The following is an 18,250-nucleotide window of genomic DNA, read 5'->3' on the forward strand; positions in this document are numbered from 1 at the left end:
ATATTACTGGGTTTGTTTGACCTTTCTCTAGTCCAAACCCTAGCCCTATTCTGGGTTAGTAAAAGTAAAGGGTGCTTTACACGCTGCGACATCGCTAGCAATCTCGTTAGCGATGTGACACGCCAGATCGCACATACGATTTACAGAGATCGTACATAGGTCATTTTTGTAGCACCAGTCACATGTGCGATCTCAGCAAATTGTATGTGCGATCTGGCGTGTTATATCGCTAACGAGATCGCTAGTGATATCGCAGCGTGTAAAGCACCCTTAACCTCTAATTTAATGTTAGTGATCTATTTTATTTCATGTTAAACTAGGGAAAGCCCTCAGTGAACATCTGTCTCCACTGTCACAAAACTGCCAGTGACAGAGAAGACAGAAGCTGTGGGATGCCTGACAAGGAGTGTAGGCTTTGTCTCCCGAGTGCAGAGGTTGGGATGACTTTCTCCTCTGACTGCACTAATGAGGCAGGATCACTGCAGAGGACATGTGGTAGGAGAGGCCAGGAGCATTGAGAAGATGGACCGCTACCAGTAGGAGAGGAGGCTGCGGCTTTCTTGCCTTCTCACTGGCTGCGTTATGTGCAGAGCTCTGTACTGTGATGAGTTGTCATCTGACTGCTGCATAGTGCGCTGAGATCTGTCACTGCCTGTGCGCAATGCAGCAATCCAAGGACAAACTCCTCACAATCATTGCGCTCTGAACAGCCAACAGCAGAAGGCAAGGATGCCGCTGCCATCTTTATTGATTCATCTCCCATCGCAAAGAAAACTGGGCTGGAGAGTGTAATGTTCATCATAACTGGTGAGACAAAGGAGCCCACCTGTCCTGGTGAGACGCTGGGACCCTCACTATGTACACAGACGCTCCCAGTACATCACCAACTTTCATTCAGCTGTATTAGATCCATCTGACTGCGGTGCGCAGAGGGATTCTCCTGCATGGCAAAGGCGGCCATACTCGCATACTCGGCCAGAAGAGTGTTAGCAGGTGAGACGGAGCGGCTAGTAGAACGAACACTAGGGCTCGTTGTGTAACCATCATGGCTATAGATCTGTTGTGGCAGTGCACTTGTACATGTGACTGCATTACCTCTGTGTCAGCACTGTGTGGCACTGCAGATGTCTGTGATGGCTGTTACTATAGAGGAGCACAGTACCTAAACCATGGGTAAGGCTACTTTCACACATCAGTTTTCTGCATTCAGGCACAGTCCTTTTTTTTTTTTCCTGATCCAACGGATCCTGAATAAAAGGTGAAAACCGTATCCACTGGATCCGTTTTATAACGGATCCGTTATGCCGGATCCGTTAAACGGATCCGGTGGATACGTTTTGCATCCGTTTTTGCATCCTTTTCACCGTTTTTTGGCTGGATCCGTTTTGTTAATTACATTGGAGCATGCTCAGTTTAAAAAAAACGGATCTGGCGGCCGCATCCGTTTTTTACCGCATTACGCCGGATCCGGCGTCCATAGGCTTCCATTGTAAAACACGCCGTATCGTGCTGGATCCGGCACGATGCGTTTTTTTTGCCGGACAAAAAAACGTTGCAAGCTACGTTGCCTCCGGCCGCCGCTTTAACTAATTTTGCCGCATCCGGAAAAAAACGGATGCAACGCAAAGCCATCCGGTACAATCCGGTAACAATGCAAGTCTATGGGGATAAAACGGATGCGGTACCGGATCCGTTTTACCCGTTTTTTTTCCGGATTGTACCTGATGGCAAATAACTGATGTGTGAAAGTAGCCTAACCCTCTATCAGAGGAGGCTCCCTCCCTCAATCAGCAACCTGACAATTGCAGGTTCCCAATGGGTTGCCATGGCAGCAGGATGGCTAACTAAATGTGATTTAGGCTAAGTTCACACGGCATTTTTTGTGACTACAAAGATGCAGCATTTTTGCAGCGTTTTGGTTAAAAAAAAAAAAAGTGGCAAAAACGCATCAAATACGCAATGTGTTTTTACCACGTTTTGCCCAATGCATTTTTTTAAGTGAAATCTATTGACTGGAAGGGCTCAAAACGCAGTAAAAACACAAAAAGAATGGACATGCTGCATCTTGAAAATGCAGCCAAGATGTAGCCAACAAACTGCTCAGTGTGGACAGCAAAATAGAAATCTCAGACTGCTGGGAGAAGAATATGCATGCATATAGGTGTATCTGTGTGACCTCAAAAACACAGTAAGGCCCTGTGCCCTCGGGAGCTTGCTCCTGCGGATTTTGCCGCGGAAAACCTGCAGATTTATCTGGATTTTCCAGATAAATCCGCAGGTTTCAGTATGTACAGACACTCCCCATGTTACCCTATGGGACATGGGGAGTGTCTGTGTCCATGCTGCGGAATGTGTGGCTGCGGAATATGCTGCGGATGTCCCGCAGCCACACATAACTGCATGTCAATTATTCCTGCGGATTTACCTGCGGAAATCCCGGCGCTCCACTATGGAGATAGAAGCTTACCTGCCTTGATATTAGACCCCCCCTCACTTTCTTCCGGTGCAGAGGACGTCACGGCAGTGGAGCTAGGAGCAGGAGGTGGGCGGGGCCTGCACGAGCTCAGCTCATGTGACAGCCAGAGCTAGTTCAGGCCCGGCCACCTCCTGCACAGTGCAGACGCTGACGGCTGCAGATGCTGACGTGTGTGAACATAGCCAAATAATAACAAGTCAGTTTGCGATGTGTTTTTTTTTTTTTTTTTTTTTTTGGCTGCATAAGGGAATATGTAAAAAGCATATATCCTCCTGTACAAGGCACACTTGCAAAGACTGCAGCTATTTCAAATACATCACATGTCTCTTTCTCACTATCTGCCACCACTGCAGGTACATACTTGTGTCCTAGATGATATACTTTGCAGCCAGGTGCCCTCTTCTCCATATACAGCCAAGCTAACAGTCTATAGAAATAGTCCAAGGTCATCTATTTTCTGCTTCACATAAGAATGTTCGCGAAAAAGCAAAGTATGATCAGATGGTAAAATGAAGCAGTGATTGTGGTGGTCACCACTCTACCGGTGCGGTGACCCTAACTGATCCCTCATGGTGATAGTTACGGTACAGAGTAAGCATGGCTGTGAGCTGATGGGAATAGTGCAGCTCTGCAGGACACTTGGCTTAAAATTGTAAGTACTAGATTAGTTTTCTTAGTTGGAATGACCTATTAGGGCATGTGGACACCATAGACCTCCCCCTTATCTATGAGCCAGAGCGGGGAGCTGCTTCTACTCTTGTGGACCTGGCTTATCCATGTATTGTATGGAGAACCCCTTTATTTAAATGGCCAGATTGGAAATGTACGGTCATCCATAGCTTACCTCGGCTAGAGCAGTTGATTTCCAAACTCTAACCCCAAAATTGTTGATTGCACATTAATCATGATGTATACTCATTGTTTGTCTTTAATTTGCAGGCTTACTACAGCAGTCGATCTACCACCAGAATTCATCCATCTTTACATCTCCAATTGTATATCTACATGTGAGCAAATTAAAGACAAGTATATGCAGGTACATTAGTTTTCACAATGAACTGGCATGAGACCATCCTGTACAAACATATTATGGGGACTACAATCAAATCTTGGACATTAGTCTTAAAGGGAATTTGTTAGCAGGTTTTTGCTATGCAAGCTGAGGATAGCATGCTGTAGGGGATAAAAAAAAAAAAAAAAAGAAAAGTGTGTGTGTGTGTGTGTGCTATTTCTTTGTCGCTCCTAATTGGGAGACCCAGACAATTGGGTGTATAGCTACTGCCTCCGGAGGCCACACAAAGTATTACACTTAAAAGTGTAAGGCCCCTCCCCTTCTGGCTATACACCCTCCCGTGGGATCACGGGCTCCTCAGTTTTCATGCTTTGTGCGAAGGAGGCACACATACATGCATAGCTCCACTGTTTAGTCAGCAGCAGCTGCTGACTATGTCGGATGGAAGAAAAGAGGGCCATACTAGGGCCCCCAGCATGCTCCCTTCTCACCCCACTCTTTGTCGGCGGTGTTTGTTAAGGTTGAGGTACCCATTGCGGGTACGGAGGCTGGAGCCCACATGCTGCATCCTTCCCCATCCCCCTTCGGGCTCTGGGTGAAGTGGGATTTTACCGGTCTCCAGGCACTGAGACCGTGCTCCATCCACAGCCCCTGGAGACTCTGCTGGATATGGAGCTGAGTATCGTCAGGGACAGGCCCTGCTACGTCAAGGTACTCTGTGTCCCCGTATATATCGCGCCCACACCGCAGCATTGCTGGGTGTGTTAGTGCGCCGGGGACAACAGCGCTGCGCGCTGGTGCCATTCCTATCTACAGCTCTGCTGAGAGGGGACATGTCTTTGAAACTGCCGCGCCGGCCGCTGTTGTCAGTTTTTTCGCTGCGGCGCGGCTGGGACTTGTGGTGCGCCGGGGACTTCCGCGCTGGCCGTGCATATATGACGGCCGCGCTTATTACTCGAGTCCCCGGCTTTTTGCGGCCTAGTTTCGGTTCGTTCCCGCCCCCAGGCCTGCCAGTCAGGGGAAGGGCGGGACGCTGTACAGATCGTCAGCGCAGAGGGCTGGAGTCTGCTTTGCATACTCCAGCCCTCACACTGGGCACAGTGGGACGCCAGTTTCCCGCACTTTGTTTGAGGCACACCCACGGTCCGCCCCTCTTCACAGGACGCCGGCAGCCATTCCTGTGTGCAGTCTGAGCTGGAGAGAGGAGACTGGGAGACCCAGACACGGGATTCTGGTGCTCACACACCCGCTTTTTAGCGGGCGGTAAGCTGCCCTCAAGGGCTGACCCCCACTGGTGCCGAAGTGTATATTTGTATTTTATGCTTGCAGCTATACATTGCACTGTACGGTCGCGGTGATTCTCTCCTATATACCCTCCTAGATTACTCAGAGGACACAACAGCATGTCGACCGCAAAAAGCAAAGGTGCCAAGGCACAGGCTTTCTATGCTGCTTGTACCGCATGTGGGGCTGTTCTACCGGCAGGTTCCACTGATCCCCACTGTGTGCAGTGCTCGGCCCCTGTGGCACTTGCTCGGCCGGGGCCTCTGCTGGAGGTGACCCAGGCAGAACCTCCTGTGAATACTGTCCAGGTGACAGGGACGGAGTTTGCAGTTTTTGCTGACAGATTGTCTGTGACTATGACTAAAATTCTTGAAACATTGCAGTCTAGACCAGTAACTCAGGCCATGGGCACTGTTAACTCATTGCTCCCTGGTCCCCCTCAGTTGGAACAGCTCCGGGATCCGGGGGTGTCACTTACATCCCAGGGTGATGGCTCTGACACGGACGACAGTCCCAGACAGCCTAAACGAGCTCGCTATGAGCGGCCCTCGACTTCATCTCACTGGTCAGGGTCCCAGCAGGGCTCTCTGTATGATGAGGCGGAGGTAGCTGATCAGGATTCTGATCCTGAGACCGCTCTCAATTTGGATACACCTGACGGTGACGCCATAGTGAATGATCTTATAGCGTCCATCAATAAAATGTTGGACATTTCTCCCCCTGATCCTCTTGTAGAGGAGACAGCTTCACAGCAGGAGAAATTCCATTTCAGGTATCCCAAGCGTAAATTAAGTGTATTTCTGGACCACTCTGACTTTAGAGAAGCAATCCAGAAGCACCACGCTTATCCGGATAAGCGTTTTTCCAAACGGCTTAAGGATACACGTTATCCTTTTCCCCCTGACGTGGTCAAGGGCTGGACCCAGTATCCCAAGGTGGATCCTCCAATCTCCAGGCTTGCAGCCAGATCCTTAGTTGCAGTGGAAGATGGGGCGGCACTTAAGGATGCCACTGACAGACAGATGGAGCTCTGGTTGAAGTCCATCTATGAGGCTATCGGCGCGTCGTTTGCTCCAGCATTCGCAGCCGTATGGGCACTCCAAGCTATTTCAGCTGGTCTTACACAGATTGACACGGTCACACGTACATCTGCTCCGCAGGTGGCACCCTTAACCTCTCAAATGTCTGCATTTGCGTCTTACGCGATTAATGCTGTCCTAGACTCTACGAGCCGTACGGCAGTGGCGTCCGCCAACTCCGTGGTTTTACGCAGAGCCTTGTGGTTAAGAGAATGGAAGGCAGATTCTGCTTCCAAAAAGTGTTTAACCAGTTTGCCTTTTTCTCGTGACCGACTGTTTGGTGAGCGCTTGGATGAAATCATTAAACACTCCAAGGGTAAAGATTCATCCTTACCTCAGCCCAGACAAAACAAACCCCAACAGAGGAGAGGACAGTCGGGGTTTCGGTCCTTTCGAGGCTCAGGCAGGTCCCAATTCTCCTCGTCCAAAAGGACTCAAAAGGATCAGAGGAGCTCAGATTCTTGGCGGACTCAGTCACGCCCAAAAAAGACAGCCGGAAGACCCGCTACCAAGGCGGCTTCCTCATGACTTTCGGCCTCCTCTCTCCGCATCCTCGGTCGGTGGCAGGCTCTCCCGCTTTGGCGACATTTGGCTGCCACAGGTCACAGACCGTTGGGTGAGAGACATTCTGTCTCACGGGTACAGGATAGAGTTCAGCTCTCGTCCTCCAACTCGCTTCTTCAGAACTTCTCCACCTCCCGACCGAGTCGATGCTCTGCTGCTAGCGGTGTCCACTCTAAAAGCGGAAGGAGTGGTGACCCCCGTCCCTCTTCAGGAACAGGGTCACGGTTTTTACTCCAACTTGTTTGTGGTGCCAAAAAAGGACGGGTCATTCCGTCCCGTTCTGGATCTAAAACTGCTCAACAAGCACGTAAAAACCAGGAGGTTCCGAATGGAATCCCTTCGCTCCGTCATCGCCTCAATGTCTCAAGGAGATTTCCTAGCATCTATAGACATCAAGGATGCTTATCTCCACGTGCCGATTGCTCCAGAGCACCAGCGTTTTCTACGCTTCGTTGTAGGAGACGAACACCTTCAGTTCGTAGCTCTGCCTTTCGGGCTGGCGACAGCCCCACGTGTCTTCACCAAGGTCATGGCAGCAGTAGTAGCAGTCCTGCACTCTCAAGGTCACTCTGTGATCCCGTATTTGGACGATCTACTTGTCAAGGCACCCTCTCAAGAGGCATGCCAACACAGCCTGAACGTTGCGCTGGAGACTCTCCAGAGTTTCGGGTGGATAATCAACTTTTCAAAGTCAAATCTAACCCCGACCCAATCGCTAACATATCTTGGCATGGAGTTTCATACTCTCTCAGCGATAGTGAAGCTTCCGCTGGACAAACAGCGTTCACTACAGACAGGGGTGCAATCTCTCCTTCAAGGCCAGTCACACCCCTTGAGACGCCTCATGCACTTCCTAGGGAAGATGGTAGCAGCAATGGAAGCAGTCCCTTTCGCGCAGTTTCATCTCCGTCCACTACAATGGGACATTCTCCGCCAATGGGACGGGAAGTCGACGTCCCTCGACAGAGACGTCTCCCTTTCTCAGGCGGCCAAGGAATCTCTTCGGTGGTGGCTTCTTCCCACCGCTTTGTCGAAAGGAAAGTCATTTCTACCACCATCCTGGGAGGTAGTCACGACAGACGCGAGTCTATCGGGGTGGGGAGCAGTGTTTCTCCACCACAGGGCTCAAGGGACGTGGACTCAGGAAGAGTCCACCCTTCAGATCAATGTTCTGGAAATCAGAGCAGTGTATCTTGCCCTACAAGCCTTCCAGCAGTGGCTGGAAGGCAAGCAGATCCGAATTCAGTCGGACAACTCCACAGCGGTAGCGTACATCAACCACCAAGGTGGAACACGCAGTCGGCAAGCCTTCCAGGAAGTCCGGCGGATTCTGACGTGGGTGGAAGACACAGCATCCACCATATCCGCAGTTCACATCCCAGGCGTGGAAAACTGGGAAGCAGACTTCCTCAGTCGCCAGGGTATGGACCCAGGGGAATGGTCCCTTCACCCGGACGTGTTTCAGGAGATCTGTTGCCGCTGGGGGATGCCGGACGTCGACCTGATGGCGTCACGGCACAACAACAAGGTCCCGGCTTTCATGGCACGGTCTCACGATCACCGAGCTCTGGCGGCAGACGCCTTAGTTCAGGATTGGTCACAGTTCCGGCTACCTTATGTGTTCCCACCTCTGGCATTGTTACCCAGAGTGCTGCGCAAGATCAGGGCCGACTGCCGCCGCGCCATCCTCGTCGCTCCAGACTGGCCGAGGAGATCGTGGTACCCAGATCTGTGGCACCTCACGGTGGGCCAACCATGGGCACTACCAGAACGACCAGACTTGCTGTCTCAAGGGCCGTTTTTCCATCTGAATTCTGCGGCCCTGAACCTGACTGTGTGGCCATTGAGTCCTGGATCCTAGCGTCTTCAGGATTATCTCGAAAGGTTATTGCCACCATGAGACAGGCTAGAAAACCATCCTCCGCCAAGATCTACCACAGGACGTGGAAGATATTCTTATCTTGGTGCGCTGCTCAGGGAGTTTCTCCCTGGCCTTTTGCATTGCCTACTTTTCTTTCCTTCCTGCAATCCGGGTTGGAAAAAGGTTTGTCGCTCAGCTCCCTTAAAGGACAAGTCTCAGCGCTATCTGTATTTTTTCAGAAACGCCTAGCACGACTTACTCAGGTACGCACGTTCCTGCAAGGAGTTTCATATCGTCCCTCCTTACAAGCGGCCGTTAGAGCCCTGGGATCTGAACAAGGTTTTAATTGCTCTCCAGAAGCCGCCTTTCGAGCCTATGAAGGATGTTTCCCTTTCTCGTCTTTCACAGAAAGTGGCCTTTCTAGTAGCGGTCACGTCTCTTCGGAGAGTGTCCGAGCTTGCGGCGCTGTCATGCAAATCTCCCTTCCTGGTGTTTCACCAGGACAAGGTGGTTCTACGTCCGATTCCCGAGTTTCTCCCTAAGGTGGTATCCCCCTTTCATCTCAATCAGGATGTCACATTACCTTCCTTGTGTCCTCATCCAGTCCATCAATTTGAGAAAAGTTTGCATTTGTTGGATCTGGTCAGAGCACTCAGGATCTACATTTCCCGCACGGCGCCTTTTCGCCGCTCGGATGCACTCTTTGTCCTTGTCGCTGGTCAGCGTAAAGGGTCGCAAGCTTCCAAATCCACCCTGGCTCGGTGGATCAAGGAACCAATTCTTGAAACCTACCGTTCTGCGGGGCTTCCGGTTCCTTCAGGGCTGAAGGCCCATTCTACCAGAGCCGTGGGTGCGTCCTGGGCATTACGGCACCAGGCTACGGCTCAGCAGGTGTGCCAGGCGGCTACCTGGTCGAGTCTGCACACCTTTACCAAGCATTATCAGGTGCATACCTACGCTTCGGCGGACGCCAGCCTAGGTAGACAAGTCCTTCAGGCGGCGGTTGCCCACCTGTAGGACAGGGCTGTTTGACGGCCCTATCACGAGGTATTCTTTTACCCACCCAGGGACTGCTTTTGGACGTCCCAATTGTCTGGGTCTCCCAATTAGAAGCGACAAAGAAGAAGGGAATTTTGTTTACTTACCGTAAATTCCTTTTCTTCTAGCTCCAATTGGGAGACCCAGCACCCGCCCTGTTTTCTTAGGGATTTTTGTTTTTTTCGGGTACACATGTTGTTCATGTTGAATGGTTTCGGTTCTCCGAGGTTTCTTCGGATTGAATTTGTCTTTAAACCTGTTATTGGCTTTCCTCCTTCTTGCTTTTGCACTAAAACTGAGGAGCCCGTGATCCCACGGGAGGGTGTATAGCCAGAAGGGGAGGGGCCTTACACTTTTAAGTGTAATACTTTGTGTGGCCTCCGGAGGCAGTAGCTATACACCCAATTGTCTGGGTCTCCCAATTGGAGCTAGAAGAAAAGGAATTTACGGTAAGTAAACAAAATTCCCTTCTTTTTTACTTAAAGGGTATGTGTCACCAAGTTTTTGCTAACCCATCGGAGAGCAGCATAATGTAGAGACGGAAACCCTGATTCCAGCGATGTCACTTACTGAGCTGTTTGTCATTTTGATAAAAGCAATGTTTTCTCTGCTGCAGATTTAGCAGTTATACAGAGCTCATAAATATGCTGGACTACCTGGCAGCACGCGAAGCAGCCCTCTAAAAATAATCTACTGCTGATTAAACAGTGATTTTATCAGAACTACATTAAGCAGCCCAGTAAGTGAAACATTGCCGGAATTAGGGTTTTTGCCCCTATGTTATGCTGCTCTCAGATTAGGCGGCAAAAATCTGGTGACAGTCACTTTTTAAAGAGACCCTTCAAATACTAGCGTTGAGGTATGGGAGCGGACAATCCCACCCATCTCTTCTGGTTGCGCCTAAAACAAAGACCCAAAAATTTGGACCCTTTAAAATAAAAACTCTCTGCATGTTATCGTTGCTGGCGCCTTCTTTTCCGGGGCTCACAGCATCCTCACCCCCCCCCCACCTCCATCCTCTGTCCAAAGCTGGCTGGGCACCTAACCAATCAACCCTTCACAGGGTTAACTTCAGTTCTCGAAATGCTCTTTTGGCTACCATTGATCACATAGCCATGGCCGACTTTGTACCTTTTTATAGGAGGATTGTAAGTGGGGCTGCTACCATGACAAAATTGGTCGCAAATCTCCTGTAGTACCCCACTTTTCCCAAGAACGCGCTGACCTGTTTTTTTGTGATGAAGTGTGGCCAGTTCTGTGTTGCCTTTTTTTTTTTTTTTTTTTTTGCGTAATCCTTGGTTTGAGCTCGCCCCTATTTACAACATAGCACAAATACCCCTTTTTAAATCGGTTTCAAATCCCAGAATGGAGGTATGGGAGTGTTCAGTCCACCAAAGCTCCTTCGGTTGCTCCTAAAACCCAGACTCAAAAATCCAGGCCCAATAAACAGAACCAGTCACCAGATTTGTCCTCCATACATTTTGGCCACCACCAGTATGCCCTTATACGCTACATTCTATAATACTGCATATAAAGTGCCGCATCCAGTCCGATTGTAAAATAAAAAGATTTTTTGAGTCTTTATTGAAACATCAATCATAAATATGGCTTTTTTTATTGATGTTTCAATAAAGACTCAAAAAATCTTTTTATTTTACAATCGGACTGGATGCTGGCTTATTTTCTTTACCTGTTGTGTGGACTAAGGAGTGGCCGTCCTTCTGTGCACCGTCTGTCTCTACATGGTGAGCTGGAAACTTGTTACTGTATATAAAGTGCCCAGGCCAATCTGTATAACGTAAAAAAAACCCCACTTATTTTACTCGCCCGTGGGGCAGTTGGATCCCATAGACATCGCTGGTCTTGGTCCGGAGCCTCCTCACTCTTCTTTTCCATCACTGTTCTCCTTCCCTGCTTCGTGTGGAGGACGTGTCCTATGTCATCCACGCAGTGTCCATTGCGTTCCTGTACAAGCACACTTCCCTCTGTCCTGCCGAGGGCAGATCAAAGTATTGTAGTGCGCATGCGCGGGTGGTCTTTGACTTTTCCTCTCACCTACAAGACCAGTGATTCCAATCGGACCAAACCGCTCCACAGCTGAGTATAATAAAAAGCTGTTACGTTATACAGATCAACCTGGGCACTCATATCCAGGTTGGTTGTAGTCTTCTTTTCTGGGACTCTGATAAATGAGGCTAGACACCTTGGGTGACACATACTTCCCATCCAGGAATTTGCCAGCTGCTTTTTTATTATTATTTATTTATTATTATTTATTTATTATTATAGCGCCATTTATTCCATGGCGCTTTACAAGTGAAAGGGTATACGTACAACAATCATTAACAGTACATAACAGACTGGTACAGGATACAATCTCCATGGATATACATAATTTATAGTACCGGTCGGTACGATTTAGTGATTCCTAATTTATTTTATGTCACTACTTTTGTGCAGAAAATCACATTTTAAATGGCACCTGTCAGCAAGTTTTCTTAATATAAACTAAAGTCACCATTGTTAAGTCGTCTTGTACTGTAGTCAAGCAATCTGTATAGAAACCCCTGGCATAGCCAATATATAAAATATTTTTTTCTAATTCTCCCTAGCCACATGCTAATTGGCGCAGTCCATTCCAATTGGAGTTGTTAGTTGTTGCCCGCCTCCATATGTGACCTGGGCATGCCTAGGGCACAACTATGGGATGACATGGGCACCATTTTTTTTTTTTTTTTTTTTTTTTTTTTTTTTTTTTTTTTTTTATTATTAATTTTAGCCCTCAGCCATGCTGGGAGCTTCAATTCTACTTTTTCACTACTCATAGTGCTCAATGCAAGCGGTAACAGGAGGTGCTGGGATGCGGAGGCGGAGAACTGGGATGAAGTGTGTATTAATGGCAAGTGTACGATATTCTGCAGTCTGACAGTAATAGTACAATACCAAGCTGCTGATCCCTGCTCTCTGCGGCTGCATAGCAGTGTACTCATCACGCTGCTGTGCTCTGATTCATGGCTTAAGTCTGCTATATCAGTGTAAGGGCTGCTTCTCACTTGCGAGTTTCTCGCAGTAGAGCAATGCGAGAAAAACTCGCATTGGAATCGGACACATGTTAGTCAATGATTCAGCTCGTATTTGCGTTTTTGTTTTTTTTTTGTTTTTGTTTTTGTTTTTTTTTCAAAATTTGCGGCGACCAAAAAAAAAAAGTAATTTTGGCGTTTGGAATTTTTTTGCCACTACGCCGTTTACTGATCAGATTAATTGATTTTATATTTTGATTGATCGGGCATTTTTGAATGCGGCGATACCAAATATGTGTATATTTTTTATTTTTTTTTACCCATTAATTTTCAATGGAGTGAAAGGGGGGTGATTTGAACTTTTAGGTGTTTTTTTTTTTAACTTTTTTTTTAATTTTATTTTACTAGTCCCCCCTAGGGGGCTATAGCGATCAGCAATCCGATCGCTCTGCCCTATCTACAGATCACAGCTACAGAGCTGAGAGCTGCAGATTTGGTGCTTTACTTTCAATGCCAGCTGTATTCCGCAATTGAGAGGAAGTGACTCATGTTAGCTACAGGCGTCATCACATGACCCTGTGCTACCATGGCAACCACCGAAAGTCACGTGACTTCCGATGGGGGCGGGGTAAGTCACTGTCATGCCGGCGCGCATATACATCTCTCTGACAGATTTTGGCAGCGAGATGTAAGGGGTTAATGGTTGCGGGTGGAAGCGATTCCACCCGCGACTAGCAGGCACACATGTCAGCTGTTGAAAACAGCTGATATGTGTGTGGATCGTCGCGACCTGCCCACAGCAGGGGGCAGGGATTAATCTCACACGATCCATGACGTACCCAGTATGTCATGGGTTGTTAAGGGGTTAAGAAACTTTAATGTCTTTAAAGCTGACCGGTCACCAGATCTCATAATACACTGCATAAATTATTTAAATCCAGCTTTGACTTGGTGAGACTGATGAACTTACTTTTGAAAATCCAATGTCCGAATAGTTTGAGAATCCTAATAAAATGAGCATTTTGAGCCCTTCTACACAGTGGAGGGAGCTCATGAGTCTTTGTATACAGTCTCCATCTACTGACCTCTGCAGCTTGTACTTAGCAGTCTGACATCTAGGCAGCAGAGTGGAGGTATACTGTGGAGGTACACGAAGGAGTTTGTCAATTCATCTACATGGGTGGAGGTTGTGTAACGTTCAGAAGGATAAGGCTGGGGCCACACGGGGCACTACTGCGATGCTCGCATGAGACTCGGCTTGCGCTGGCAGTACAGCAGGAGCCGAGTGTCATACGAGTGTGCCTGCATCTGAGGTCCGTTCGTACGAGCAGACCTCAGCTGCGGGGGGCGGGCTGGCACTCAGGAGGGGAGGGAGGGATTTATCTCCCTCTCTCCTGCGTAGCCGGCTATTGCCATTCTCGCACTGCACTAGCGGTACACTGGTGTACCGCGAGTGCAGTGCGATTTTTTTTTTTTTTTTTTTTTTTTTTTTTTTTTTTTTTTTTTTTTTTCCTCTCGCCCCATTCAGTTGAATGGGTGCGAGAGAGAGAGTCTCAGCTTACAATCACGGCATGCTGCCATTGTTTTCTCGGTCCGATTAGGGCTGAGAAAATAATCGCTCATGTGTGCGCTGACACACAGGCTAGAATTGGTCCGAGGGGAATGCGATGTTTTATCGCACTCCACTCGCACCGATTTTCTCGCCGTGTGGCTTAGGCCTTATACAGTCAATCTGATGTGGACTTTCAAAGTGCGTGCTTGAGGTCTATTTTATAATTGATTCACTGTATATTATATCTGGTGTAATTTTTAATGTCTGCATTAATTTAAAAGGACTAACCCTTATGATATTATAGACTATGAAATGACCAATAAGGCCATAAATCCTGTACTACTGTTTCTTATTTACAGACCTTACTTTTTCTTTTTTTTCCACCCCTCCAGAATCGGTTGGTGAGACTAGTATGCGTTTTCCTCCAGTCTTTAATAAGGAACAAAATAATTAATGTCCAGGACTTGTTCATAGAGGTGCAGGCGTTCTGCATAGAGTTCAGCAGGATCCGGGAAGCAGCTGGTCTGTTCAGGCTCTTGAAGACTTTGGATACCGGAGAAAATCCAACAGAAGCAAAGCCTGCTAAGTAAACCAACGCGTCTGACCCTGAACTGATCCTTTCTTGTACATTACGCCCATTTCTCTTTTATAGCACAAAACCTAATACTTCGCCCTTGAAGTATACATCAGATGATTTTCCGGCCCATGACACTAGGATATTGGTAATTCTGCGCATTATTTAGGATGACATCACAACCTGTTACTTCTGCCTCCGTGGATTAGAATCTGTGCCTACATACGTACTGCGCTAACTAGGAGGGGATTTTATTACCATATTAGTTTAGGAAAATTGATGTAATAATCTACAGACGGTATGTAGTAAGGAGAATCTCACCATATTGTACATATTTTAAATGTGCATGTGTAACCATATTTTTGCTCTGATATTCTAAAGTAATTGTCAGCCTGTACATAGTCTGGACACTTACGCCATTGAATTGTTATATTAACAATGAAGCCAGGTTGTACTGTACTTCTTAGCTGGATGCCAAAGCCTTTGGTTACTGTGGATTAACATAATTGGACAGTGATTTTCTGTAAAGGCGGTATTTCACCATGGATGTGGCACAGGTTATATTGCGGGGGAGATGTAATATAAATGATTCTTGTGATTTTTAAGTCATCGATCTCCATTCAGAGTATTACCAAAATATTCTAAAAGCAGAGACTCTTGCAAGGTATTGTATGTAGTCTAACACGTATTTTTCGCATGTTGGGTTTTGTCATGTTAACAAATACCACATTGCTGTTTTTTAAATGTAAAGATTAAAAATGATCTGTATATTGGAAAGGTCTGCTTTATTCACAGAAACAGAACGGGTCTTGTTTTATTACAGCAATCTTCAGTCTGAATGATATTCTATTGATACAGTTATAGTGGATAAAGAGAACTTTGCCCACTACGTTCTCAAGCGAGACAACGTAGGGAAGAAAAAGCCTACAGTCTATTTGAACTCCGTTTGTCTCATTTGTACTGTATAGATTCTTTGGAGGATCCGTTTTTCAGGGATCCCGAAGCAATCCCTTATACAAGGGACAGGAAATAGTTTGTGAATGTCGCTACTGGAGTTTTCTCGTTATACCTTTTACCAATCTGATTCATTTATATGTTGCTCGGGCATTTCTCAACGCAGTGACCAAATATGTGATGGGTTTTTTTTTACTCGTTTCCTTAGGCAACTTGAAGCTGTGATCATCCAATTGCCTGTGCTCTACAGAGCAGTGAATTAGCGCTGCTCTGTACAGCAGAAATCTTCATAGTCTCCTATGAATGCCATCTCACAGCCAGCATTCACAGCAAGTTTGGTATGACAGACACAGGGGTCATCAGCTAACCTCTTACTGTCATGGCAACCCATCAGCGCTTCACGAACATGTCACAGGGCTGCCAATGGGAGCAGAGAATGACTCCCCGCTGGCATGTGTTAAAGCCCGCTGACAATCTCAGACAGCGTGATTTAACCGTTAACCGCATCTGTTGGAGGCAAGCACATATTACCTAATGAGATCAGCCGATATTCAGGGAAAGATGCGTTCTCAGCATGTGAGCCTGTATCAAAGACTGGAACACAACCTATGACATAAATATACGTTGGAAATCGTGGAGGGGCTAATGAACTTATCAATTGGATTGAAAGTAAATAATATCTTTTAAAGGTGGCACAAAATTTTGTAGGATAATAAAAATTGAGTTTGACTATGATACTACAGGAAGACCTAGATAAACTGGCAATACTGGTAACATTAAACCTCATATGCCATATTTTTAAGTGTAAAGTAATGCACCTTGGTCAGAGGAATCGTATTCCTCAATATATATTAAATGGAAATGTACTCTGGACTACAGAACAGATAAGGATTTGGGTATTCAAGGAAATGAGTGAACTAAACAATACTCAATGTCAAGCTGCAAAAGCAAAAACTATGGAATCACCTGGCTCTGAGGATGTTCATTCAGTTGTTTACTTTAGTTTTGTGCCATGTCTGTGATCTGCTTTTTTTTTTTTTTTTAAAAACAAATGTCATTTCAAATGGCAACGTTCTGGCTTTAAGAAACACTAAAAAAAAAACCAACAATGTGCTAGCCAGTAAGGGTTAATTTTCAAGACCAAACAGGAAAAATTATGAAATCACTCAAATCTGAGGTAAAATTAATGGAATTACTCTGTAAATTTTCATTTCCTAAGCTAACACTTGCATCAAATAAGATCTGCTCGTTAGTCTGCATTTCAAAAGGAGTGATCACACCTTGGAGAGCTGTTGCACCAAGTGGACTGACATGAATTTGGCTCCAACACGAGCGATGTCAATTCAAACAAAGGAGAGGATTATCAAACTCTTAAGAGGATAAATCATCACACAATGTTGCAAAAGATGTTGGTTGTTCAGTCAGCTATGTCTAAAATCTGGACCAAATGCAAACAACATGGGAAAGTTGTTAAAGGCAAACCTACTGGTAGACCAAGGAAGACAAAGTGTCAAGACCGGAAACTTAACCCCTTAGTGACGAAGCTAATTTTCACCTTAATGACCAGACCAAATTTTGCAATTCTGACCAGTGTCACTTCATGAGGTTATAACTCTGGAACGCTTCAACGGATCCTGGTGATTTTGAGATTGTTTTTTCATCACATATTGGACTTCATTTTAGTACCAAATTTAGGACAATATTTTTTGCGTTTATTTATGAAAAAAATTGAATTTTGGCAAAAATTTTGAAAATTTAGCAATTTTCAACTTTTGAATTTTTATACCGTTAAACCAGAGATTTCTGTGACACAAAATAGTTAATAAATAACATTTTCCACATGTATACTTTACATCAGCACAATTTTGGAAACAAAATTTTTTTTTGTTAGGAAGTTAGAGGGGTTCAAAGTTTATCAGCGATTTCTCATTTTTACATCAAAATTTACAAAACCATTTTTTTAGGGACCACATCATATTGGAAGTGACTTTGATAGGCCTAGATGATAGAAAATACCCAAAAGTGACACCATTCTAAAAACTGCACCCCCCCCCAAAGTACTCAAAACCACATTCAAGAAGTTTATTAACCCTTCAGGTGCTTCACATGAACAAAAGCAATGTGGAATGAAAAAAAGCAAAAATTAAATTTTACCTAAAAATATTGCTCTAACCCAAATTTATTCACTTTTAGAAGAAATAACACAACAAAATGGACCCCAAAACTTGTTCCCCACTTTCTTATGAGTGCGCCGATACCCCACATGTGGTCAGAAACCTCTGTTTGGACAAATTGGAGGGCTCGGAACAGAAGGAGCAATATTTGAATTTTGGAAAGCAAATTTGGCTGAAATAGATTGCGGGCACCATGTTGCATTTACAGGTCCGCTAAGGTACCTAAACAGAAGAAACCCCTCACAAGTGACACCATTTTGGAAACTAGACCCCTCAAGGCTTCTATCTAGGGGTATAGTGAGCATTTTAGATCCACAGGTACTTCACAGATTTTGTTAACGTTACGTTGTCATATTGAAAATTTGATAAATTTGATAAAATTTTAATAAATTTTCTCAAAAATGTTGCTTTAGCATCAATTTTCTCACTTTTTCAAGAGGTAATTCCAAAAATTTGACCTCAAGGTTTGTTACCCACCTTTTTTATGAGCGCGGGGATACCTCACATGTGGTCTGAAACCTTTGTTTGGAGAAATGGGAGGGCTTGGAACGAAAGGAGCAATATTTGAATTTTGGAAAGGAAATTTGGCTGAAAAAGATTGCGGGCACCATGTCGCATTTGGAGGTCCCCTAAGGTACCTAAACAGCAGAAACCCCGCACAA

The 18,250-nt window shown here is 46.0% G+C and overlaps 1 protein-coding gene across 1 annotated transcript in view; it reads left to right on the top strand.

Moving 5' to 3' along the window:
* Nucleotides 1–15,237, top strand: part of CNOT11 (CCR4-NOT transcription complex subunit 11) — a 37,546-nt gene extending 22,309 nt beyond the window's left edge. Inside the window, exons 6-7 of the mRNA XM_075334269.1 lie at nt 3,416–3,512; nt 14,279–15,237. Of these exons, the coding sequence (XP_075190384.1) occupies nt 3,416–3,512; nt 14,279–14,476 (295 nt within the window). The 3' untranslated portion in view covers nt 14,477–15,237. The remainder of the gene's footprint in view (nt 1–3,415; nt 3,513–14,278) is intronic.
* The last annotated feature ends 3,013 nt before the right edge of the window (nt 15,238–18,250 follow it).

The sequence above is a fragment of the Anomaloglossus baeobatrachus genome, chromosome 2 (assembly GCF_048569485.1).
Source record: "Anomaloglossus baeobatrachus isolate aAnoBae1 chromosome 2, aAnoBae1.hap1, whole genome shotgun sequence".
Lineage (NCBI taxonomy): Eukaryota > Metazoa > Chordata > Amphibia > Anura > Aromobatidae > Anomaloglossus > Anomaloglossus baeobatrachus.